Consider the following 27,222-nt stretch of genomic DNA (forward strand, 5'->3'; position numbering starts at 1 on the left):
TTTTCGCCTCGGGCCCCGGTGATAGGCGCTGGTGTCACATCCCAGCAGCCTGAGCAGCCTGGGGTCCCAAGGGTGCACTGAGGTGGAGCCGAGAGACGTGAAGAGGACGTGCCTGCAAATGCAGCCCCTTAGAGCTGTCCTGTCTCTTCCTTTGTGGGGGGAACCAAACCTTCAGAACCTAGGTGGGCCTTCCGAGAGCTAAAAGGAAGCCAAGTGCACCCCAACCATGGGGGACCATCTAGGCTGCAGGAGATTCAAAACGTGACCGAGCCTCCACGGCTGCTGCTGGTGGGCTTCCCACATCCGGCCTCCTTGCCAGGAGTCACCCCACCTACACACCGCAGCACCCGCAGCTTTAGCCAGGGTTTCGAATTTTCGGGGGCGTAGAAGCTTAACAGGGAAGAGGTAGTGACACACAAGCCCTTGGGTGTTGCCTCTGGCACCTTCCCCTCTAATTCACAGCCCAGCACCATGACTCCCCCTAAAACTTTTGGTTGCCGAGGAACCAGAGCTGGGCATGAAGAAATGCTGCCGCCTTGTGGCCGTTTCCCGTAACAACAACTTTACAACCGGTGTTTAAGGGCACATCATATTCAGGAAGCCTGTGGGGCTTTTAACGACACGTGTGCTCAAAAATCACCCGGGTTAGGCAACCGAAAAATAAATTAGAAACACACACACCCTCAAAAAGCCAAATTTGAAGAGGGAAAGTTTACTCACACTGTTTAAAATAAAAAAATACACACCACGACAAGATGCATATCACTCATTATTTGACAAATGCCAATCCACCGTGTAACGAGGCGTCGCCTCACAGCGGGAAGAATGGCCAGCATCAAAAAGTCTACAAACAATCGATGGGGAATGAGCGTGGAGAAAAGGGAACCTTCCAGCTCGGTGAGTGCAAATGTACATTGGTGACCGCCACTAGAAAGCACTGTATCCCAGTTCCTAGGAAACTAAAGAGAGAGTGACCCTATACTTCTGCAGGCCCACTACTGGGCATTACTCGGGAAAATGCATAATTCAGAAAGACACAAGCACCCCAACGTTCTTTGCGGCACTATTTACAAACGCCAAGACACAGAAACAAATAGGCCAGCGAGTGATGAATACATAAACAGCAGGTCCTACGTGTATACAAGGGACCGTTACTCAGCCAGGATAAAGGATGAAATAATGCCATCAGAAGCAACATGGATGGACCTGGGATGCCCAAACACTGAGTGAAGTCAGTCAGACAGAGGAGGACCCACAGCATATAATATCACTTATAGGAGGAAGGGAAACATACATACAACTGAACTAGTATACCAAACAGAAACAGAGTCACCGACTTTCAGATTAAAGCTAGGGTTACCAAAAAGAAAGTGGGGTAGGAGATATAAGTTAGGCGTTTCACATGAACACATACACAGAAAAATACCTATAAACATATATATATATATATATATATATATATATATATAAAAAACACGCACTCGACAAGGACTGCTGTACAACACCAGGACCTCTATTCAACGTTCTGCAATAACCTATACGGAAAAGGAATCCGAAAAATAGTAGCTGTATTACATGTGTAACTCAATCAGCTTGCTGTACACTACACCAAACCCCACTTTGGAAATCAACTCTAGTACAACATACCATCAGAATTAAGCTGAAAAAGAAAGTAAAAGGAAAGAAATGGGCATGCTTTTCGCCTCGGGCCCCGGTGATAGGCGCTGGTGTCACATCCCAGCAGCCTGAGCAGCCTGGGGTCCCAAGGGTGCACTGAGGTGGAGCCGAGAGACGTGAAGAGGACGTGCCTGCAAATGCAGCCCCTTAGAGCTGTCCTGTCTCTTCCTTTGTGGGGGGAACCAAACCTTCAGAACCTAGGTGGGCCTTCCGAGAGCTAAAAGGAAGCCAAGTGCACCCCAACCATGGGGGACCATCTAGGCTGCAGGAGATTCAAAACGTGACCGAGCCTCCACGGCTGCTGCTGGTGGGCTTCCCACATCCGGCCTCCTTGCCAGGAGTCACCCCACCTACACACCGCAGCACCCGCAGCTTTAGCCAGGGTTTCGAATTTTCGGGGGCGTAGAAGCTTAACAGGGAAGAGGTAGTGACACACAAGCCCTTGGGTGTTGCCTCTGGCACCTTCCCCTCTAATTCACAGCCTAGTAAGATGACTCTTCCTAACGCTTTTGGTTGCCAACAAACTAGAGCTGGCCACGAAGAAATGCTGCCGCCTTGTGGACGTTTCGCGGAACAACAACTTTACAACCGGTGCTTCAGGGCACCTAATACTCACAGAGCCTGTGGGGCTTTTAATAACACGTGTCTTCAAAAACGACCTGGGTTAGGTAACCGAAAAAACATTCGAAAAACACAGACTTTCAAGAAGCCCAATTTCAGGAGGGAAAGTTTACTCACACTGTTTAAAAAGAAAAACCCCGACCACGACAGGAAGCAGAAAGTCGCTGATTATCCGAGAAATGCATATCAAAATTCTAAAGTGGCATCAACTCGCAGCAGGCGGTATGGCCAGCATCAAAAAGTCTACAAACAATCGATGGGGAATGAGTGTGGAGAAAAGGGAACCTTCCAGCTCGGTGAGTGCAAATGTACATTGGTGACCGCCACTAGAAAGCACTGTATCCCAGTTCCTAGAAAACTAAGGAGAGAGCGACCCTATACTACTGCATGTCCACTCCTGGGTGCTACTCCGGAAAATCCATAATTCAAAAAGACACAAGCACCCCAACGTTAACTGCAGCACTATTTACAATCGCCAAGACACACAAACAAGTAGTCCAGCGAGTGATGAATACATAAACAGGAGGTCCTACGTGTATACAAGGAACTGTTACTCAGCCAGCAAAAAGAATGAAATAATGCCATCAGGAGCAACGTGGATGGACCTGGGATGCCCAAACACTGAGTGAAGTCAGACAGACAGAGGAGGACCCACAGCATATAATATCACTTATAACAGGAAGGGAAACATACATACAACTGAACTAGTTTACCAAACAGAAACAGAGTCACCGACTTTCAGATTAAAGCTAGGGTTACCAAAAAGAAAGTGGGGTAGGAGATATAAGTTAGGCGTTTCACATGAACACATACACAGAAAAATACCTATAAACATATATATATATATATATATATATTAAAAAAAACACGCACTCGACAAGGACTACTGTACAACACCAGGACCTCTATTCAACGTTCTGCAATAACCTATACGGAAAAGGAATCCGAAAAATAGTAGCTGTATTACATGTGTAACTCAATCAGCTTGCTGTACACTACACCAAACCCCACTTTGGAAATCAACTCTAGTACAACATACCATCAGAATTAAGCTGAAAAAGAAAGTAAAAGGAAAGAAATGGGCATGCTTTTCGCCTCGGGCCCCGGTGATAGGCGCTGGTGTCACATCCCAGCAGCCTGAGCAGCCTGGGGTCCCAAGGGTGCACTGAGGTGGAGCCGAGAGACGTGAAGAGGACGTGCCTGCAAATGCAGCCCCTTAGAGCTGTCCTGTCTCTTCCTTTGTGGGGGGAACCAAACCTTCAGAACCTAGGTGGGCCTTCCGAGAGCTAAAAGGAAGCCAAGTGCACCCCAACCATGGGGGACCATCTAGGCTGCAGGAGATTCAAAACGTGACCGAGCCTCCACGGCTGCTGCTGGTGGGCTTCCCACATCCGGCCTCCTTGCCAGGAGTCACCCCACCTACACACCGCAGCACCCGCAGCTTTAGCCAGGGTTTCGAATTTTCGGGGGCGTAGAAGCTTAACAGGGAAGAGGTAGTGACACACAAGCCCTTGGGTGTTGCCTCTGGCACCTTCCCCTCTAATTCACAGCCTAGTAAGATGACTCTTCCTAACGCTTTTGGTTGCCAACAAACTAGAGCTGGCCACGAAGAAATGCTGCCGCCTTGTGGACGTTTCGCGGAACAACAACTTTACAACCGGTGCTTCAGGGCACCTAATACTCACAGAGCCTGTGGGGCTTTTAATAACACGTGTCTTCAAAAATGACCTGGGTTAGGTAACCGAAAAAACATTCGAAAAACACAGACTTTCAAGAAGCCCAATTTCAGGAGGGAAAGTTTACTCACACTGTTTAAAAAGAAAAACCCCGACCACGACAGGAAGCAGAAAGTCGCTGATTATCCGAGAAATGCATATCAAAATTCTAAAGTGGCATCATCTCGCAGCAGGCGGTATGGCCAGCATCAAAAAGTCTACAAACAATCGATGGGGAATGAGTGTGGAGAAAAGGGAACCTTCCAGCTCGGTGAGTGCAAATGTACATTGGTGACCGCCACTAGAAAGCACTGTATCCCAGTTCCTAGAAAACTAAGGAGAGAGCGACCCTATACTACTGCATGTCCACTCCTGGGTGCTACTCCGGAAAATCCATAATTCAAAAAGACACAAGCACCCCAACGTTAACTGCAGCACTATTTACAAAGGCCAAGACACACAAACAAGTAGTCCAGCGAGTGATGAATACATAAACAGGAGGTCCTACGTGTATACAAGGAACTGTTACTCAGCCAGCAAAAAGAATGAAATAATGCCATCAGGAGCAACGTGGATGGACCTGGGATGCCCAAACACTGAGTGAAGTCAGACAGACAGAGGAGGACCCACAGCATATAATATCACTTATAACAGGAAGGGAAACATACATACAACTGAACTAGTATACCAAACAGAAACAGAGTCACCGACTTTCAGATTAAAGCTAGGGTTACCAAAAAGAAAGTGGGGTAGGAGATATAAGTTAGGCGTTTCACATGAACACATACACAGAAAAATACCTATAAACATATATATATATATATATATATATATATATAAAAAAAACACGCACTCGACAAGGACTACTGTACAACACCAGGACCTCTATTCAACGTTCTGCAATAACCTATACGGAAAAGGAATCCGAAAAATAGTAGCTGTATTACATGTGTAACTCAATCAGCTTGCTGTACACTACACCAAACCCCACTTTGGAAATCAACTCTAGTACAACATACCATCAGAATTAAGCTGAAAAAGAAAGTAAAAGGAAAGAAATGGGCATGCTTTTCGCCTCGGGCCCCGGTGATAGGCGCTGGTGTCACATCCCAGCAGCCTGAGCAGCCTGGGGTCCCAAGGGTGCACTGAGGTGGAGCCGAGAGACGTGAAGAGGACGTGCCTGCAAATGCAGCCCCTTAGAGCTGTCCTGTCTCTTCCTTTCTGGGGGGAACCAAACCTTCAGAACCTAGGTGGGCCTTCCGAGAGCTAAAAGGAAGCCAAGTGCACCCCAACCATGGGGGACCATCTAGGCTGCAGGAGATTCAAACCGTGACCGAGCCTCCACGGCTGCTGCTGGTGGGCTTCCCACATCCGGCCTCCTTGCCAGGAGTCACCCCACCTACACACCGCAGCACCCGCAGCTTTAGCCAGGGTTTCGAATTTTCGGGGGCGTAGAAGCTTAACAGGGAAGAGGTAGTGACACACAAGCCCTTGGGTGTTGCCTCTGGCACCTTCCCCTCTAATTCACAGCCCAGCACCATGACTCCCCCTAAAACTTTTGGTTGCCGAGGAACCAGAGCTGGGCATGAAGAAATGCTGCCGCCTTGTGGCCGTTTCCCGTAACAACAACTTTACAACCGGTGTTTAAGGGCACATCATATTCAGGAAGCCTGTGGGGCTTTTAACGACACGTGTGCTCAAAAATCACCCGGGTTAGGCAACCGAAAAATAAATTAGAAACACACACACCCTCAAAAAGCCAAATTTGAAGAGGGAAAGTTTACTCACACTGTTTAAAATAAAAAAATACACACCACGACAAGATGCATATCACTCATTATTTGACAAATGCCAATCCACCGTGTAACGAGGCGTCGCCTCACAGCGGGAAGAATGGCCAGCATCAAAAAGTCTACAAACAATCGATGGGGAATGAGCGTGGAGAAAAGGGAACCTTCCAGCTCGGTGAGTGCAAATGTACATTGGTGACCGCCACTAGAAAGCACTGTATCCCAGTTCCTAGGAAACTAAAGAGAGAGCGACCCTATACTTCTGCAGGCCCACTACTGGGCATTACTCGGGAAAATGCATAATTCAGAAAGACACAAGCACCCCAACGTTCTTTGCGGCACTATTTACAAACGCCAAGACACAGAAACAAATAGGCCAGCGAGTGATGAATACATAAACAGCAGGTCCTACGTGTATACAAGGGACCGTTACTCAGCCAGGATAAAGGATGAAATAATGCCATCAGAAGCAACATGGATGGACCTGGGATGCCCAAACACTGAGTGAAGTCAGTCAGACAGAGGAGGACCCACAGCATATAATATCACTTATAGGAGGAAGGGAAACATACATACAACTGAACTAGTATACCAAACAGAAACAGAGTCACCGACTTTCAGATTAAAGCTAGGGTTACCAAAAAGAAAGTGGGGTAGGAGATATAAGTTAGGCGTTTCACATGAACACATACACAGAAAAATACCTATAAACATATATATAAAATACGCACTCGACAAGGACTGCTGTACAACACCAGGACCTCTATTCAACGTTCTGCAATAACCTATACGGAAAAGGAATCCGAAAAATAGTAGCTGTATTACATGTGTAACTCAATCAGCTTGCTGTACACCTACACCAAACCCCACTTTGGAAATCAACTCTAGTACAACATACCATCAGAATTAAGCTGAAAAAGAAAGTAAAAGGAAAGAAATGGGCATGCTTTTCGCCTCGGGCCCCGGTGATAGGCACTGGTGTCACATCCCAGCAGCCTGAGCAGCCTGGGGTCCCAAGGGTGCACTGAGGTGGAGCCGAGAGACGTGAAGAGGACGTGCCTGCAAATGCAGCCCCTTAGAGCTGTCCTGTCTCTTCCTTTCTGGGGGGAACCAAACCTTCAGAACCTAGGTGGGCCTTCCGAGAGCTAAAAGGAAGCCAAGTGCACCTCAACCATGGGGGACCATCTAGGCTGCAGGAGATTCAAACCGTGACCGAGCCTCCACGGCTGCTGCTGGTGGGCTTCCCACATCCGGCCTCCTTGCCAGGAGTCACCCCACCTACAAACCGCAGCACCCGCAGCTTTAGCCAGGGTTTGGACTTTTCGGGGGCGTGAAGCTTAACAGGGAAGAGGTAGTGACACACAAGCCCTTGGGTGTTGCCTCTGGCACCTTCCCCTCTAATTCACAGCCTAGTAAGATGACTCTTCCTAACGCTTTTGGTTGCCAACAAACTAGAGCTGGCCACGAAGAAATGCTGCCGCCTTGTGGACGTTTCGCGGAACAACAACTTTACAACCGGTGCTTCAGGGCACCTAATACTCACAGAGCCTGTGGGGCTTTTAATAACACGTGTCTTCAAAAATAACCTGGGTTAGGTAACCGAAAAAACATTCGAAAAACACAGACTTTCAAGAAGCCCAATTTCAGGAGGGAAAGTTTACTCACACTGTTTAAAAAGAAAAACCCCGACCACGACAGGAAGCAGAAAGTCGCTGATTATCCGAGAAATGCATATCAAAATTCTAAAGTGGCATCATCTCGCAGCAGGCGGTATGGCCAGCATCAAAAAGTCTACAAACAATCGATGGGGAATGAGTGCGGAGAAAAGGGAACCTTCCAGCTCGGTGAGTGCAAATGTACATTGGTGACCGACACTAGAAAGCACTGTATCCCAGTTCCTAGAAAACTAAGGAGAGAGCGACCCTATACTACTGCATGTCCACTCCTGGGCGCTACTCCGGAAAACCCATAATTCAAAAAGACACAAGCACCCCAACGTTAACTGCAGCACTATTTACAAAGGCCAAGACACACAAACAAGTAGTCCAGCGAGTGATGAATACATAAACAGGAGGTCCTACGTGTATACAAGGAACTGTTACTCAGCCAGCAAAAAGAATGAAATAATGCCATCAGAAGCAACATGGATGGACCTGGGATGCCCAAACACTGAGTGAAGTCAGACAGACAGAGGAGGACCCACAGCATATAATATCACTTATAACAGGAAGGGAAACATACATACAACTGAACTAGTATACCAAACAGAAACAGAGTCACCGACTTTCAGATTAAAGCTAGGGTTACCAAAAAGAAAGTGGGGTAGGAGATATAAGTTAGGCGTTTCACATGAACACATACACAGAAAAATACCTATAAACATATATATATATACATATATATATATATATTAAAAAAAACACGCACTTGACAAGGACTACTGTACAACACCAGGACCTCTATTCAACGTTCTGCAATAACCTATACGGAAAAGGAATCCGAAAAATAGTAGCTGTATTACATGTGTAACTCAATCAGCTTACTGTACACTACACCAAACCCCACTTTGGAAATCAACTCTAGTACAACATACCATCAGAATTAAGCTGAAAAAGAAAGTAAAAGGAAAGAAATGGGCATGCTTTTCGCCTCGGGCCCCGGTGATAGGCGCTGGTGTCACATCCCAGCAGCCTGAGCAGCCTGGGGTCCCAAGGGTGCACTGAGGTGGAGCCGAGAGACGTGAAGAGGACGTGCCTGCAAATGCAGCCCCTTAGAGCTGTCCTGTCTCTTCCTTTGTGGGGGGAACCAAACCTTCAGAACCTAGGTGGGCCTTCCGAGAGCTAAAAGGAAGCCAAGTGCACCCCAACCATGGGGGACCATCTAGGCTGCAGGAGATTCAAAACGTGACCGAGCCTCCACGGCTGCTGCTGGTGGGCTTCCCACATCCGGCCTCCTTGCCAGGAGTCACCCCACCTACACACCGCAGCACCCGCAGCTTTAGCCAGGGTTTCGAATTTTCGGGGGCGTAGAAGCTTAACAGGGAAGAGGTAGTGACACACAAGCCCTTGGGTGTTGCCTCTGGCACCTTCCCCTCTAATTCACAGCCCAGCACCATGACTCCCCCTAAAACTTTTGGTTGCCGAGGAACCAGAGCTGGGCATGAAGAAATGCTGCCGCCTTGTGGCCGTTTCCCGTAACAACAACTTTACAACCGGTGTTTAAGGGCACATCATATTCAGGAAGCCTGTGGGGCTTTTAACGACACGTGTGCTCAAAAATCACCCGGGTTAGGCAACCGAAAAATAAATTAGAAACACACACACCCTCAAAAAGCCAAATTTGAAGAGGGAAAGTTTACTCACACTGTTTAAAATAAAAAAATACACACCACGACAAGATGCATATCACTCATTATTTGACAAATGCCAATCCACCGTGTAACGAGGCGTCGCCTCACAGCGGGAAGAATGGCCAGCATCAAAAAGTCTACAAACAATCGATGGGGAATGAGCGTGGAGAAAAGGGAACCTTCCAGCTCGGTGAGTGCAAATGTACATTGGTGACCGCCACTAGAAAGCACTGTATCCCAGTTCCTAGGAAACTAAAGAGAGAGTGACCCTATACTTCTGCAGGCCCACTACTGGGCATTACTCGGGAAAATGCATAATTCAGAAAGACACAAGCACCCCAACGTTCTTTGCGGCACTATTTACAAACGCCAAGACACAGAAACAAATAGGCCAGCGAGTGATGAATACATAAACAGCAGGTCCTACGTGTATACAAGGGACCGTTACTCAGCCAGGATAAAGGATGAAATAATGCCATCAGAAGCAACATGGATGGACCTGGGATGCCCAAACACTGAGTGAAGTCAGTCAGACAGAGGAGGACCCACAGCATATAATATCACTTATAGGAGGAAGGGAAACATACATACAACTGAACTAGTATACCAAACAGAAACAGAGTCACCGACTTTCAGATTAAAGCTAGGGTTACCAAAAAGAAAGTGGGGTAGGAGATATAAGTTAGGCGTTTCACATGAACACATACACAGAAAAATACCTATAAACATATATATATATATATATATATATATATATATATATAAAAAACACGCACTCGACAAGGACTGCTGTACAACACCAGGACCTCTATTCAACGTTCTGCAATAACCTATACGGAAAAGGAATCCGAAAAATAGTAGCTGTATTACATGTGTAACTCAATCAGCTTGCTGTACACTACACCAAACCCCACTTTGGAAATCAACTCTAGTACAACATACCATCAGAATTAAGCTGAAAAAGAAAGTAAAAGGAAAGAAATGGGCATGCTTTTCGCCTCGGGCCCCGGTGATAGGCGCTGGTGTCACATCCCAGCAGCCTGAGCAGCCTGGGGTCCCAAGGGTGCACTGAGGTGGAGCCGAGAGACGTGAAGAGGACGTGCCTGCAAATGCAGCCCCTTAGAGCTGTCCTGTCTCTTCCTTTGTGGGGGGAACCAAACCTTCAGAACCTAGGTGGGCCTTCCGAGAGCTAAAAGGAAGCCAAGTGCACCCCAACCATGGGGGACCATCTAGGCTGCAGGAGATTCAAAACGTGACCGAGCCTCCACGGCTGCTGCTGGTGGGCTTCCCACATCCGGCCTCCTTGCCAGGAGTCACCCCACCTACACACCGCAGCACCCGCAGCTTTAGCCAGGGTTTCGAATTTTCGGGGGCGTAGAAGCTTAACAGGGAAGAGGTAGTGACACACAAGCCCTTGGGTGTTGCCTCTGGCACCTTCCCCTCTAATTCACAGCCTAGTAAGATGACTCTTCCTAACGCTTTTGGTTGCCAACAAACTAGAGCTGGCCACGAAGAAATGCTGCCGCCTTGTGGACGTTTCGCGGAACAACAACTTTACAACCGGTGCTTCAGGGCACCTAATACTCACAGAGCCTGTGGGGCTTTTAATAACACGTGTCTTCAAAAATGACCTGGGTTAGGTAACCGAAAAAACATTCGAAAAACACAGACTTTCAAGAAGCCCAATTTCAGGAGGGAAAGTTTACTCACACTGTTTAAAAAGAAAAACCCCGACCACGACAGGAAGCAGAAAGTCGCTGATTATCCGAGAAATGCATATCAAAATTCGAAAGTGGCATCATCTCGCAGCAGGCGGTATGGCCAGCATCAAAAAGTCTACAAACAATCGATGGGGAATGAGTGTGGAGAAAAGGGAACCTTCCAGCTCGGTGAGTGCAAATGTACATTGGTGACCGCCACTAGAAAGCACTGTATCCCAGTTCCTAGAAAACTAAGGAGAGAGCGACCCTATACTACTGCATGTCCACTCCTGGGCGCTACTCCGGAAAACCCATAATTCAAAAAGACACAAGCACCCCAACGTTAACTGCAGCACTATTTACAAAGGCCAAGACACACAAACAAGTAGTCCAGCGAGTGATGAATACATAAACAGGAGGTCCTACTTGTATACAAGGAACTGTTACTCAGCCAGCAAAAAGAATGAAATAATGCCATCAGGAGCAACATGGATGGACCTGGGATGCCCAAACACTGAGTGAAGTCAGACAGACAGAGGAGGACCCACAGCATATAATATCACTTATAACAGGAAGGGAAACATACATACAACTGAACTAGTATACCAAACAGAAACAGAGTCACCGACTTTCAGATTAAAGCTAGGGTTACCAAAAAGAAAGTGGGGTAGGAGATATAAGTTAGGCGTTTCACATGAACACATACACAGAAAAATACCTGTAAACATATATATAAAACACGCACTCGACAAGGACTACTGTACAACACCAGGACCTCTATTCAACGTTCTGCAATAACCTATACGGAAAAGGAATCCGAAAAATAGTAGCTGTATTACATGTGTAACTCAATCAGCTTGCTGTACACTACACCAAACCCCACTTTGGAAATCAACTCTAGTACAACATACCATCAGAATTAAGGTGAAAAAGAAAGTAAAAGGAAAGAAATGGGCATGCTTTTCGCCTCGGGCCCCGGTGATAGGCGCTGGTGTCACATCCCAGCAGCCTGAGCAGCCTGGGGTCCCAAGGGTGCACTGAGGTGGAGCCGAGAGACGTGAAGAGGACGTGCCTGCAAATGCAGCCCCTTAGAGCTGTCCTGTCTCTTCCTTTGTGGGGGGAACCAAACCTTCAGAACCTAGGTGGGCCTTCCGAGAGCTAAAAGGAAGCCAAGTGCACCCCAACCATGGGGGACCATCTAGGCTGCAGGAGATTCAAACCGTGACCGAGCCTCCACGGCTGCTGCTGGTGGGCTTCCCACATCCGGCCTCCTTGCCAGGAGTCACCCCACCTACACACCGCAGCACCCGCACCTTTAGCCAGGGTTTGGACTTTTCGGGGGCGTGAAGCTTAACAGGGAAGAGGTAGTGACACACAAGCCCTTGGGTGTTGCCTCTGGCACCTTCCCCTCTAATTCACAGCCTAGTAAGATGACTCTTCCTAACGCTTTTGGTTGCCAACAAACTAGAGCTGGCCACGAAGAAATGCTGCCGCCTTGTGGACGTTTCGCGGAACAACAACTTTACAACCGGTGCTTCAGGGCACCTAATACTCACAGAGCCTGTGGGGCTTTTAATAACACGTGTCTTCAAAAACGACCTGGGTTAGGTAACCGAAAAAACATTCGAAAAACACAGACTTTCAAGAAGCCCAATTTCAGGAGGGAAAGTTTACTCACACTGTTTAAAAAGAAAAACCCCGACCACGACAGGAAGCAGAAAGTCGCTGATTATCCGAGAAATGCATATCAAAATTCTAAAGTGGCATCATCTCGCAGCAGGCGGTATGGCCAGCATCAAAAAGTCTACAAACAATCGATGGGGAATGAGTGTGGAGAAAAGGGAACCTTCCAGCTCGGTGAGTGCAAATGTACATTGGTGACCGCCACTAGAAAGCACTGTATCCCAGTTCCTAGAAAACTAAGGAGAGAGCGACCCTATACTACTGCATGTCCACTCCTGGGTGCTACTCCGGAAAACCCATAATTCAAAAAGACACAAGCACCCCAACGTTAACTGCAGCACTATTTACAATCGCCAAGACACACAAACAAGTAGTCCAGCGAGTGATGAATACATAAACAGGAGGTCCTACGTGTATACAAGGAACTGTTACTCAGCCAGCAAAAAGAATGAAATAATGCCATCAGAAGCAACGTGGATGGACCTGGGATGCCCAAACACTGAGTGAAGTCAGACAGACAGAGGAGGACCCACAGCATATAATATCACTTATAACAGGAAGGGAAACATACATACAACTGAACTAGTTTACTAAACAGAAACAGAGTCACCGACTTTCAGATTAAAGCTAGGGTTACCAAAAAGAAAGTGGGGTAGGAGATATAAGTTAGGCGTTTCACATGAACACATACACAGAAAAATACCTATAAACATATATATATATATATATATATATATATATATATATTTAAAAAAACACGCACTTGACAAGGACTACTGTACAACACCAGGACCTCTATTCAACGTTCTGCAATAACCTATACGGAAAAGGAATCTGAAAAATAGTAGCTGTATTACATGTGTAACTCAATCAGCTTGCTGTACACTACACCAAACCCCACTTTGGAAATCAACTCTAGTACAACATACCATCAGAATTAAGCTGAAAAAGAAAGTAAAAGGAAAGAAATGGGCATGCTTTTCGCCTCGGGCCCCGGTGATAGGCGCTGGTGTCACATCCCAGCAGCCTGAGCAGCCTGGGGTCCCAAGGGTGCACTGAGGTGGAGCCGAGAGACGTGAAGAGGACGTGCCTGCAAATGCAGCCCCTTAGAGCTGTCCTGTCTCTTCCTTTGTGGGGGGAACCAAACCTTCAGAACCTAGGTGGGCCTTCCGAGAGCTAAAAGGAAGCCAAGTGCACCCCAACCATGGGGGACCATCTAGGCTGCAGGAGATTCAAACCGTGACCGAGCCTCCACGGCTGCTGCTGGTGGGCTTCCCACATCCGGCCTCCTTGCCAGGAGTCACCCCACCTACACACCGCAGCACCCGCAGCTTTAGCCAGGGTTTCGAATTTTCGGGGGCGTAGAAGCTTAACAGGGAAGAGGTAGTGACACACAAGCCCTTGGGTGTTGCCTCTGGCACCTTCCCCTCTAATTCACAGCCCAGCACCATGACTCCCCCTAAAACTTTTGGTTGCCGAGGAACCAGAGCTGGGCATGAAGAAATGCTGCCGCCTTGTGGACGTTTCCCGTAACAACAACTTTACAACCGGTGTTTAAGGGCACATCATATTCAGGAAGCCTGTGGGGCTTTTAACGACACGTGTGCTCAAAAATCACCCGGGTTAGGCAACCGAAAAATAAATTAGAAACACACACACCCTCAAAAAGCCAAATTTGAAGAGGGAAAGTTTACTCACACTGTTTAAAATAAAAAAAATACACACCACGACAAGATGCATATCACTCATTATTTGACAAATGCCAATCCACCGTGTAACGAGGCGTCGCCTCACAGCGGGAAGAATGGCCAGCATCAGAAAGTCTACAGACAATCGATGGGGAATGAGCGTGGAGAAAAGGGAACCTTCCAGCTCGGTGAGTGCAAATGTACATTGGTGACCGCCACTAGAAAGCACTGTATCCCAGTTCCTAGAAAACTAAAGAGAGAGCGACCCTATACTTCTGCAGGCCCACTCCTGGGCATTACTCGGGAAAATGCATAATTCAGAAAGACACAAGCACCCCAACGTTCTTTGCGGCACTATTTACAAACGCCAAGACACAGAAACAAATAGGCCAGCGAGTGATGAATACATAAACAGCAGGTCCTACGTGTATACAAGGGACCGTTACTCAGCCAGGATAAAGGATGAAATCATGCCATTAGAAGCAACATGGATGGACCTGGGATGCCCAAACACTGAGTGAAGTCAGTCAGACAGAGGAGGACCCACAGCATATAATATCACTTATAGGAGGAATGGAAATGTACATACAACTGAACTAGTTTACAAAAGAGAAACAGACTCACCGACTTTCAAAATAAACCTAGGGTTACCAAAAAGAAAGTGGGGTAGGAGATACAAGTTAGGCGTTTCACATGAACACATACACAGTAAAATTCCTATAAACATATATATAAAATACGCACTCGACAAGGACTACTGTACAACACCAGGACCTCTACTCAAGGTTCTGCAATAACCTATACGGAAAAGGAATCTGAAAAATAGTAGCTGTATTACATGTGTAACTCAATCAGCTTGCTGTACACCTACACCAAACCCCACTTTGGAAATCAACTCTAGTACAACATACCATCAGAATTAAGCTGAAAAAGAAAGTAAAAGGAAAGAAATGGGCATGCTTTTCGCCTCGGGCCCCGGTGATAGGCGCTGGTGTCACATCCCAGCAGCCTGAGCAGCCTGGGGTCCCAAGGGTGCACTGAGGTGGAGCCGAGAGACGTGAAGAGGACGTGCCTGCAAATGCAGCCCCTTAGAGCTGTCCTGTCTCTTCCTTTGTGGGGGGAACCAAACCTTCAGAACCTAGGTGGGCCTTCCGAGAGCTAAAAGGAAGCCAAGTGCACCCCAACCATGGGGGACCATCTAGGCTGCAGGAGATTCAAACCGTGACCGAGCTTCCATGGCTGCTGCTGGTGGGCTTCCCACATCCGGCCTCCTTGCCAGGAGTCACCCCACCTACACACCGCAGCACCCGCAGCTTTAGCCAGGGTTTGGACTTTTCGGGGGCGTGAAGCTTAACAGGGAAGAGGTAGTGACACACAAGCCCTTGGGTGTTGCCTCTGGCACCTTCCCCTCTAATTCACAGCCTAGTAAGATGACTCTTCCTAACGCTTTTGGTTGCCAACAAACTAGAGCTGGCCACGAAGAAATGCTGCCGCCTTGTGGACGTTTCCCGTAACAACAACTTTACAACCGGTGTTTAAGGGCACATCATATTCAGGAAGCCTGTGGGGCTTTTAACGACACGTGTGCTCAAAAATCACCCGGGTTAGGCAACCGAAAAATAAATTAGAAACACACACACCCTCAAAAAGCCAAATTTGAAGAGGGAAAGTTTACTCACACTGTTTAAAATAAAAAAATACACACCACGACAAGATGCATATCACTCATTATTTGACAAATGCCAATCCACCGTGTAACGAGGCGTCGCCTCACAGCGGGAAGAATGGCCAGCATCAGAAAGTCTACAAACAATCGATGGGGAATGAGCGTGGAGAAAAGGGAACCTTCCAGCTCGGTGAGTGCAAATGTACATTGGTGACCGCCACTAGAAAGCACTGTATCCCAGTTCCTAGAAAACTAAAGAGAGAGTGACCCTATACTTCTGCAGGCCCACTCCTGGGCATTACTCGGGAAAATGCATAATTCAGAAAGACACAAGCACCCCAACGTTCTTTGCGGCACTATTTACAAACGCCAAGACACAGAAACAAATAGGCCAGCGAGTGATGAATACATAAACAGCAGGTCCTACGTGTATACAAGGGACCGATACTCAGCCAGGATAAAGGATGAAATCATGCCATCAGAAGCAACATGGATGGACCTGGGATGCCCAAACACTGAGTGAAGTCAGACAGACAGAGGAGGACCCACAGCATATAATATCACTTATAACAGGAAGGGAAACATACATACAACTGAACTAGTTTACTAAACAGAAACAGAGTCACCGACTTTCAGATTAAAGCTAGGGTTACCAAAAAGAAAGTGGGGTAGGAGATATAAGTTAGGCGTTTCACATGAACACATACACAGAAAAATACCTATAAACATATATATATATATATATATATATTAAAAAAAACACGCACTCGACAAGGACTACTGTACAACACCAGGACCTCTATTCAACGTTCTGCAATAACCTATACGGAAAAGGAATCCGAAAAATAGTAGCTGTATTACATGTGTAACTCAATCAGCTTGCTGTACACTACACCAAACCCCACTTTGGAAATCAACTCTAGTACAACATACCATCAGAATTAAGGTGAAAAAGAAAGTAAAAGGAAAGAAATGGGCATGCTTTTCGCCTCGGGCCCCGGTGATAGGCGCTGGTGTCACATCCCAGCAGCCTGAGCAGCCTGGGGTCCCAAGGGTGCACTGAGGTGGAGCCGAGAGACGTGAAGAGGACGTGCCTGCAAATGCAGCCCCTTAGAGCTGTCCTGTCTCTTCCTTTGTGGGGGGAACCAAACCTTCAGAACCTAGGTGGGCCTTCCGAGAGCTAAAAGGAAGCCAAGTGCACCCCAACCATGGGGGACCATCTAGGCTGCAGGAGATTCAAACCGTGACCGAGCCTCCACGGCTGCTGCTGGTGGGCTTCCCACATCCGGCCTCCTTGCCAGGAGTCACCCCACCTACACACCGCAGCACCCGCACCTTTAGCCAGGGTTTGGACTTTTCGGGGGCGTGAAGCTTAACAGGGAAGAGGTAGTGACACACAAGCCCTTGGGTGTTGCCTCTGGCACCTTCCCCTCTAATTCACAGCCTAGTAAGATGACTCTTCCTAACGCTTTTGGTTGCCAACAAACTAGAGCTGGCCACGAAGAAATGCTGCCGCCTTGTGGACGTTTCGCGGAACAACAACTTTACAACCGGTGCTTCAGGGCACCTAATACTCACAGAGCCTGTGGGGCTTTTAATAACACGTGTCTTCAAAAACGACCTGGGTTAGGTAACCGAAAAAACATTCGAAAAACACAGACTTTCAAGAAGCCCAATTTCAGGAGGGAAAGTTTACTCACACTGTTTAAAAAGAAAAACCCCGACCACGACAGGAAGCAGAAAGTCGCTGATTATCCGAGAAATGCATATCAAAATTCTAAAGTGGCATCATCTCGCAGCAGGCGGTATGGCCAGCATCAAAAAGTCTACAAACAATCGATGGGGAATGAGTGCGGAGAAAAGGGAACCTTCCAGCTCGGTGAGTGCAAATGTACATTGGTGACCGCCACTAGAAAGCACTGTATCCCAGTTCCTAGAAAACTAAGGAGAGAGCGACCCTATACTACTGCATGTCCACTCGTGGGCGCTACTCCGGAAAATCCATAATTCAAAAAGACACAAGCACCCCAACGTTAACTGCAGCACTATTTACAAAGGCCAAGACACACAAACAAGTAGTCCAGCGAGTGATGAATACATAAACAGGAGGTCCTACGTGTATACAAGGAACTGTTACTCAGCCAGCAAAAAGAATGAAATCATGCCATCAGAAGCAACATGGATGGACCTGGGATGCCCAAACACTGAGTGAAGTCAGACAGACAGAGGAGGACCCACAGCATATAATATCACTTATAACAGGAAGGGAAACATACATACAACTGAACTAGTATACCAAACAGAAACAGAGTCACCGACTTTCAGATTAAAGCTAGGGTTACCAAAAAGAAAGTGGGGTAGGAGATACAAGTTAGGCGGTTCACATGAACACATACACAGTAAAATTCCTATAAACATATATATAAAATACGCACTCGACAAGGACTACTGTACAACACCAGGACCTCTATTCAACGTTCTGCAATAACCTATACGGAAAAGGAATCTGAAAAATAGTAGCTGTATTACATGTGTAACTCAATCAGCTTGCTGTACACTACACCAAACCCCACTTTGGAAATCAACTCTAGTACAACATACCATCAGAATTAAGCTGAAAAAGAAAGTAAAAGGAAAGAAATGGGCATGCTTTTCGCCTCGGGCCCCGGTGATAGGCGCTGGTGTCACATCCCAGCAGCCTGAGCAGCCTGGGGTCCCAAGGGTGCACTGAGGTGGAGCCGAGAGACGTGAAGAGGACGTGCCTGCAAATGCAGCCCCTTAGAGCTGTCCTGTCTCTTCCTTTCTGGGGGGAACCAAACCTTCAGAACCTAGGTGGGCCTTCCGAGAGCTAAAAGGAAGCCAAGTGCACCCCAACCATGGGGGACCATCTAGGCTGCAGGAGATTCAAACCGTGACCGAGCCTCCACGGCTGCTGCTGGTGGGCTTCCCACATCCGGCCTCCTTGCCAGGAGTCACCCCACCTACACACCGCAGCACCCGCAGCTTTAGCCAGGGTTTCGAATTTTCGGGGGCGTAGAAGCTTAACAGGGAAGAGGTAGTGACACACAAGCCCTTGGGTGTTGCCTCTGGCACCTTCCCCTCTAATTCACAGCCCAGCACCATGACTCCCCCTAAAACTTTTGGTTGCCGAGGAACCAGAGCTGGGCATGAAGAAATGCTGCCGCCTTGTGGCCGTTTCCCGTAACAACAACTTTACAACCGGTGTTTAAGGGCACATCATATTCAGGAAGCCTGTGGGGCTTTTAACGACACGTGTGCTCAAAAATCACCCGGGTTAGCCAACCGAAAAATAAATTAGAAACACACACACCCTCAAAAAGCCAAATTTGAAGAGGGAAAGTTTACTGACACTGTTTAAAATAAAAAAATACACACCACGACAAGATGCATATCACTCATTATTTGACAAACGCCAATCCACCGTGTAACGAGGCGTCGCCTCACAGCGGGAAGAATGGCCAGCATCAAAAAGTCTACAAACACTCGATGGGGAATGAGCGTGGAGAAGAGGGACCCTTCCAGCTCGGTGAGTGCAAATGTACATTGGTGACCGCCACTAGAAAGCACTGTATCCCAGTTCCTAGAAAACTAAAGAGAGAGCGACCCTATACTTCTGCAGGCCCACTCCTGGGCATTACTCGGGAAAATGCATAATTCAGAAAGACACAAGCACCCCAACGTTCTTTGCGGCACTATTTACAAACGCCAAGACACAGAAACAAATAGGCCAGCGAGTGATGAATACATAAACAGCAGGTCCTACGTGTATACAAGGGACCGTTACTCAGCCAGGATAAAGGATGAAATAATGCCATCAGAAGCAACAAGGATGGACCTGGGATGCCCAAACACTGAGTGAAGTCAGTCAGACAGAGGAGGACCCACAGCATATAATATCACTTATAGGAGGAAGGGAAACATACATACAACTGAACTAGTATACCAAACAGAAACAGAGTCACCGACTTTCAGATTAAAGCTAGGGTTACCAAAAAGAAAGTGGGGTAGGAGATATAAGTTAGGCGTTTCACATGAACACATACACAGAAAAATACCTATAAACATATATATAAAATACGCACTCGACAAGGACTGCTGTACAACACCAGGACCTCTATTCAACGTTCTGCAATAACCTATACGGAAAAGGAATCTGAAAAATAGTAGCTGTATTACATGTGTAACTCAATCAGCTTGCTGTACACTACACCAAACCCCACTTTGGAAATCAACTCTAGTACAACATACCATCAGAATTAAGCTGAAAAAGAAAGTAAAAGGAAAGAAATGGGCATGCTTTTCGCCTCGGGCCCCGGTGATAGGCACTGGTGTCACATCCCAGCAGCCTGAGCAGCCTGGGGTCCCAAGGGTGCACTGAGGTGGAGCCGAGAGACGTGAAGAGGACGTGCCTGCAAATGCAGCCCCTTAAAGCTGTCCTGTCTCTTCCTTTCTGGGGGGAACCAAACCTTCAGAACCTAGGTGGGCCTTCCGAGAGCTAAAAGGAAGCCAAGTGCACCCCAACCATGGGGGACCATCTAGGCTGCAGGAGATTCAAACCGTGACCGAGCCTCCACGGCTGCTGCTGGTGGGCTTCCCACATCCGGCCTCCTTGCCAGGAGTCACCCCACCTACACAGCGCAGCACCCGCAGCTTTAGCCAGGGTTTGGACTTTTCGGGGGCGTGAAGCTTAACAGGGAAGAGGTAGTGACACACAAGCCCTTGGGTGTTGCCTCTGGCACCTTCCCCTCTAATTCACAGCCTAGTAAGATGACTCTTCCTAACGCTTTTGGTTGCCAACAAACTAGAGCTGGCCACGAAGAAATGCTGCCGCCTTGTGGACGTTTCGCGGAACAACAACTTTACAACCGGTGCTTCAGGGCACCTAATACTCACAGAGCCTGTGGGGCTTTTAATGACACGTGTCTTCAAAAATGACCTGGGTTAGGTAACCGAAAAAACATTCGAAAAACACAGACTTTCAAGAAGCCCAATTTCAGGAGGGAAAGTTTACTCACACTGTTTAAAAAGAAAAACCCCGACCACGACAGGAAGCAGAAAGTCGCTGATTATCCGAGAAATGCATATCAAAATTCTAAAGTGGCATCATCTCGCAGCAGGCGGTATGGCCAGCATCAAAAAGTCTACAAACAATCGATGGGGAATGAGTGTGGAGAAAAGGGAACCTTCCAGCTCGGTGAGTGCAAATGTACATTGGTGACCGCCACTAGAAAGCACTGTATCCCAGTTCCTAGAAAACTAAGGAGAGAGCGACCCTATACTACTGCATGTCCACTCCTGGGCGCTACTCCGGAAAATCCATAATTCAAAAAGACACAAGCACCCCAACGTTAACTGCAGCACTATTTACAATCGCCAAGACACACAAACAAGTAGTCCAGCGAGTGATGAATACATAAACAGGAGGTCCTACGTGTATACAAGGAACTGTTACTCAGCCAGCAAAAAGAATGAAATAATGCCATCAGAAGCAACGAGGATGGACCTGGGATGCCCAAACACTGAGTGAAGTCAGACAGACAGAGGAGGACCCATAGCTTATAATATCACTTATAGGAGGAAGGAAAACATACATACAACTGAACTAGTTTACTAAACAGAAACAGAGCCACTGACTTTCAGAATAAACCTAGAGTTACCAAAAAGAAAGTGGGGTAGGAGATATAAGTTAGGCGTTTCACATGCACACATACACAGAAAAATACGTATAAACACATATATAAAACAAACACGCACTGGGCTTCCCTGGTGGCGCAGTGGTTGAGAGTCCACCTGCCGATGCAGGGGACACGGGTTCGTTCCCCAATCCGGGAAGATCCCACATGCCGTGGAGCGGCTGGGCCCGTGAGCCATGGCCTCTGAGCCTGCTTGTCTGGAGTCCGTGCTCCGCAACGGGAGAGGCCACAACAGTGAGATGGCTGCGTACCGCAAAAAAAAAAAAAAAAAAAAAAAAAAAAAAAAAAAAAAAAAAATTGACAGCTACCAGCGTTTGTGAGGATGTGGAGAAACTGGAACCCTCGTGCATTGCGTTTGGTGACATAAAATGGTGGACATATGGTGAAAAACTGCTTGACAGTTTCTTAAAATGTTAAACATAAACTTATTAAATGACCCAAAAATTCTACTTCTGTGGCTTCCCTGGTGGTGCAGTGGGTAAGAATCCACCTGCCAATGCAGGGGATACGGGCTCGAGCCCTGGTCCAGGAATATCCCATGTGCCACGGAGCAACTAAGCCTGTGTGCCACAACTACTGAGCCTGAGCTCTACAGCCTGCGAGCCACAACTACTGAGCCCACACGCCTAGAGCCTGTGCTCCACAACAAGACAGGCCACCGCAGTGAGAAGCCCGTGCACCGAAACGAAGAGTAGCGCCCGCTCGCCGCAACTAGAGAAAGCCCACGTGCAGCAACGAAGACCCAACGCAGCCATAAATATATATATATATATATATTTTAAAGATTGAAAAAAAATTCTACTTCTGGGGCTTCCCTGGTGGCACAGTAGTTTAGAATCCACCTGCCAACGCAGGGGACGTGGGTTCGAGCCCTGGTCCAGGAAGATCCCACATGCCACGGAGCAACTAAGCCCGTGCACCACAACTACTGAGCCTGCGCTCTAGAGCCCGCGAACCACAACTACCGAGCCTGCGCTCTAGAGCCCGTGAGCTACAACTACTGAGCCCACATGCCACAACTACTGAAGCCCGCGTGCCTAGAGCCCATGCTCTGCAACAAGAGATGCCACCGCAATGAGAAGCCCGCGCACCACAACGAAGAGTAGCCCCCGCTTACCGCCACTAGAGAAAGCCCACACAGCAACGAAGACCCAACACAGCCAAAAATAAATAAATAAATAAAATTGTAAAAGTTGAAGTTAATGAATTAGGAAAGCAGGAAAAGTAGACTGATTGATAAATCAAAGAACCGGTTCTTTTGAGAAAGCTAAAAACTTGAACACTGACAGAAAAAAACCACCACCTCCTTGTCGATTTTCATAAAGAAGGCACATATATAAAACTTAGAGACTTCTAAGACGACTTTTACTAGAGATTGGGGTGGGAGGGCCAGGCAGTGGCTTCACCCACACAGCCCATGGGTGGGCTTCACTCATACACACTACGAGTTCAAGGCACACCTCAGATTTTGGCGTTTTTAAGCCTTTTTGGTTGGTATGGGCTGAGGGAGGCCCTTGGCCATTCAGGCCACATGCACCTGACCTTCCATCACCTCACCAGCTTCTCAGTCTCCTGTTCTCTTCCCCTCTACGCACATTTTCTCACACAGGTTAGTTTGTCTCCTGTGTTGCTTGGACATCATATGGCATCCATGCCTTCAGCAGCTTAAGCAAAATGTTAACACACACACACAGTTCTTTCTCTAAGATGAACTCCAGGGCCAGGGGAAAGGAATTACACATAAGAGGGTTCCTCTTCACCTTTCAAGAAGGACAAGATACTCCAGGGTTGGGAGGCAAAGCTCCTGGCACAGTTGTGCCCTGCAGGCAGCACCTCCTGCCCATCCCGCCTGGGAACCCTGCCCAGGGAAACAGACACAGGCCGCAGGAGGCCCGGGATGCCTGGGGGTGGGAGCGCCTACCTGGATCAGGCTGTACTTCTGGTCTCTGTTCTTCAGGACCATGGTGTTCCGCCACTGCAGGCACTTCTCCTGGTGGGCCTGGATCTCAGAAGTGAGGGTGGAATTCCGGCTCCAGAAGTCCTCCAGATTGGGGGCAGGAGGAAGGGACATAGCCAGCAGTTTTCCCTCTGTAAGATCTTCCGGGGAAATGGGCAGCCCAAACTCCTGGCTCAGCCCCTTGATCATGGAGGAGGAGGGCAGCAGGTCCCCGGTGATCACCTCCCTGAGCCTGGAGCTGTAATGGCAGATGCAGTAGATCCTGGAACACAGAAGAGGCCCACTCAGCCTGCCTGCCCGGCACGACAGGTCAGACGGTCTCCATTTTATGAGAGGAAACGAAAACACAGAGAGGTTGATGAGCTGATCCCGGGTCACCCAGCTCGTGCACGAGAAGCTTAGATGCCGCGTGCTGAGCCCACGGGGTTGGGGTGTGGGGAGATGTCCCCTTCCCTCTCCCCTCTCAGTCCCCCCACAGTTAAAGGCTTCCCACTTTCTGCTTTGATTATTTTTCGGTCCCAATGGCCTTATTCCCTACCTCGCACCAACCCACACCCCACCAGGGAGTGGCCTCGACAGGCTGGCCGTCGGGGGTGTGGACCACAGAGCTCCTTCCCGCCCAGGCAGAGGGTACAAGGCACAGAGCCTCATGTCAGCACAGTTCGAGGACTGAGTAGTCACCCCCACCCCCACCAGGGTGAGCGGACGCCCCCCTCTCTCCCGCCCCAACCCCCCCTTTTTAAAAACACATTCAGCAGGCACAGCTGTGGTTCGGGTTAGGCTGCCCTCTGTCCGCCGCACACTTCCGAAGCCCCCCTGGCAGAGCGTGCGGGACGGCGGGGCACGGGCCGGGCCGCACCTGCTCAGTGCCTGAAAGACCTGCCGCGGCACCGTGTTGCGCACGTAGAGCACTGCGTGCTTCATCAGCTGCGCCAGCGGCCGGGACAGGTGCACGTGGTACGGGACGGTCTCCAGGTCGGCGTAGAGGCGGCGGCGGAAGCGCAGCTGCGAGTTGTAGAGCGCCTTGTAGGAGCCGGGCTCTGCCTGCGGGACCCTGCAAGAAAAAAGAGGGGCCCCACGCCGCTGCCGCTCTGCCCGCCACAGAGCTCGGCACTTTCCCAGGGCCACTGGTGGTGGAAACGCTGGCACTGGCCTGGGCTTGCTTGTGTCTCGCTGTCCCCGCCCCATCTCTGTTTCCTCCCCCTCCCCTACCGACCCGCCCCTCCCACCGACTCTGCGTCCCCCACCCCCACCCCCCCGACCTTTGAGCCACCCGCTGTATTGGGCTCAGGTTCCTCCACCTTCCTGAACCCGGTGAATCCGCACGGAGCCTGTGCATCCCACCCTGAGTCTGTGTGTTGGGGTGGCGGTGGTTCCCCTTTGTGGGGGGTCCCTGTTCAAGTCTTCTGCCCATTCCTCCACTGGGATGTTTTTACTGTTTTCTCATTCATTCACAGGCGTTTCTGTACTCTCAGAATACTAGCTCCATACATTGCAAATACTTTTTTCTCAGTTTGTGGCTTTTCTTTTCGCAATTTTTATGGTCTTTGGGTGAAGAGAAGTTACTAATTTTAACATAGCCAAACCTGTCATTTTTTCCTTTATTTTTTCTACTTCTGTCTTACTCAAGAAGTCTTTCTTTATTCTGAGGTCATGAATATGTCCTCCTGTAGCACTATCTAAAAGCTTTACAATTCAACTTTTTAAAAATAGATTTTTCTTCTACAAGAAAGGTGAGAACATACAACGGGAAAAAGACAGTCTCTTACATAAGTGGTGCTGGGAAAACTAGACAGCTATGTGTCAAAGAATGAAATTAGAACATTTTCTCATACCATATATAAAATAAACTCAAAATGGATTACAGACCTAAGTATAAGACCTGAAACTCTTAGAAGAAAACATAGGCAATATGTTCTTTGACACTGGTCTTAGCAATAATTTTTTGGATCTGTCTCCTCAGGCAAGGGAAACAAAAGCAAAAATAATCAAATGGGACCTAATCAAACTTAAAAGCTTTTGCACCGCAAAGGAAACCGTCAACAAAATGTAAAGGCAACCTACTGAATGAGAGAACATTGGCACATGATATGTGATATGGGGCTAATATCTAAAATATATAAAGAACTCCTACAACTCAGTGTTAAAAAAACAAACAACCCAATTAATAAATGGGCAGAAGACCTGAATAGGCATTTTTCCAAAGAAGACATACAGATGGCAAACAGGTACATGAAAAGATGTTCAATATTACTAATTATTAGGGAAATGTAAATCAAAACCACAATGACGTATCACCTCACAGAATGGCTATCATCAAAAAGACAAGAAATAAAGTGTTGGTGAGGATGTGAAGAAAAGGGAACCCTCCTACACTCTTGGTGGGAATGTAAACTGGTGCAGCCACTATGGAAAACAGTATGGAGATTCCTCAACAAATTAAAAATAGAACTACCATATGATCCAACAATTCAACTCCTGGGTATGTATCCAAAGAAAATGAAAACAATACTTTGAAAAGATATATGCACCCCAATTTACAACAGCCAAGATATGTAAGCAACCTAAGTGCCCATCAGCACATGAATGGATAAAGAAGACACGATATATAGATACAGTGGAATATTGCTCTGCCATTAAAGAGGATGAAATTTTGCCATTTGCAACAACATGGATGGACCTTGGAAGGTATTAAACTTAGTAAAATAAGTCAAACAGAGAAAGATAAATACTGTATGTTCTCACTTATGTGTGGAATCTGAAAAATAAAACGAACAAGATATTTCTGGTGAAACCTGAGTAAGAACAGACAACTGTGGTCTAGTTAACTGCACTGCATCCACCAATATGTCAGACGTCACCACTGGGGGAGACAGGGTGTTGGGGCACCTGGAACCTCTCTATAATTTCTGCAACTTATTGTGAGTCCATAATTATTTCAAATAAGCTTTTACTCTGTCTGGGATTGATTTTTGTGAACTGTGTGAGCCAGCAAATTAGGAAACTCTCAGCGAATAAGGAATAAAGTGGAACTTCCTCAAGTTGATAAAGGACATCTACAAAAAACCTACACGTAATGGGGAAAGACTGCCTTCCACCAAAGACCAGAAACAAAGCAAGGATGTGACAACTCTTATATAAAATAGTACTTCAAGTCTTAGCTAGCACCCTAAGGAAATGAAGATACACAGCCTGGAAAGGAAGGAATTAAACTATTGCTATTTGCAGATGACATCTTGGTCAGTGTAGAAAATCCCAAGGAATCTACCAGAAACAATCAATCAGACGAACAGAACTCCTCAAACCAATAAGTGAGTTTAGCAAGGCTGTAGAATCAACATAGAAAAATCAATTATATTCTATATACAAGCAATGCACAGCTGGAAACTGAAATTAAAAAACACAGAACCATTTAAAAATCACTCAAAAAGTAAAATACTTAGATATAAACCTACCAAATACGTACAGGACTTGTATGCTGAATATGCTGATGAAAGAAATTTTTAAAATTTTTAAAATTTTAAAAAATGTAAATAAGTGGAAATCTAAATAAATATTCATGGATTGGAAGGCTCAAATAGTTCTCTCCAAATGATACATAGGTTGAGCATAATTTCTATCAACATTCTAGAAAGATGTTTTGTAGATACATACAGCATATT

At 47.3% G+C, this 27,222-nt stretch overlaps 1 protein-coding gene across 1 annotated transcript in view; it reads right to left on the bottom strand.

Annotated features, from left to right (window-relative positions):
• Positions 1–27,222, bottom strand: part of CFAP92 (cilia and flagella associated protein 92 (putative)) — a 163,744-nt gene that overhangs the window by 26,383 nt on the left and 110,139 nt on the right. Inside the window, 2 exon segments of the mRNA XM_060023135.1 lie at positions 23,589–23,822; positions 24,420–24,614. Of these exon segments, the coding sequence (XP_059879118.1) occupies positions 23,589–23,822; positions 24,420–24,614 (429 nt within the window).

The sequence above is a fragment of the Delphinus delphis genome, chromosome 10 (assembly GCF_949987515.2).
Source record: "Delphinus delphis chromosome 10, mDelDel1.2, whole genome shotgun sequence".
Classification (NCBI taxonomy): Eukaryota; Metazoa; Chordata; class Mammalia; order Artiodactyla; family Delphinidae; genus Delphinus; species Delphinus delphis.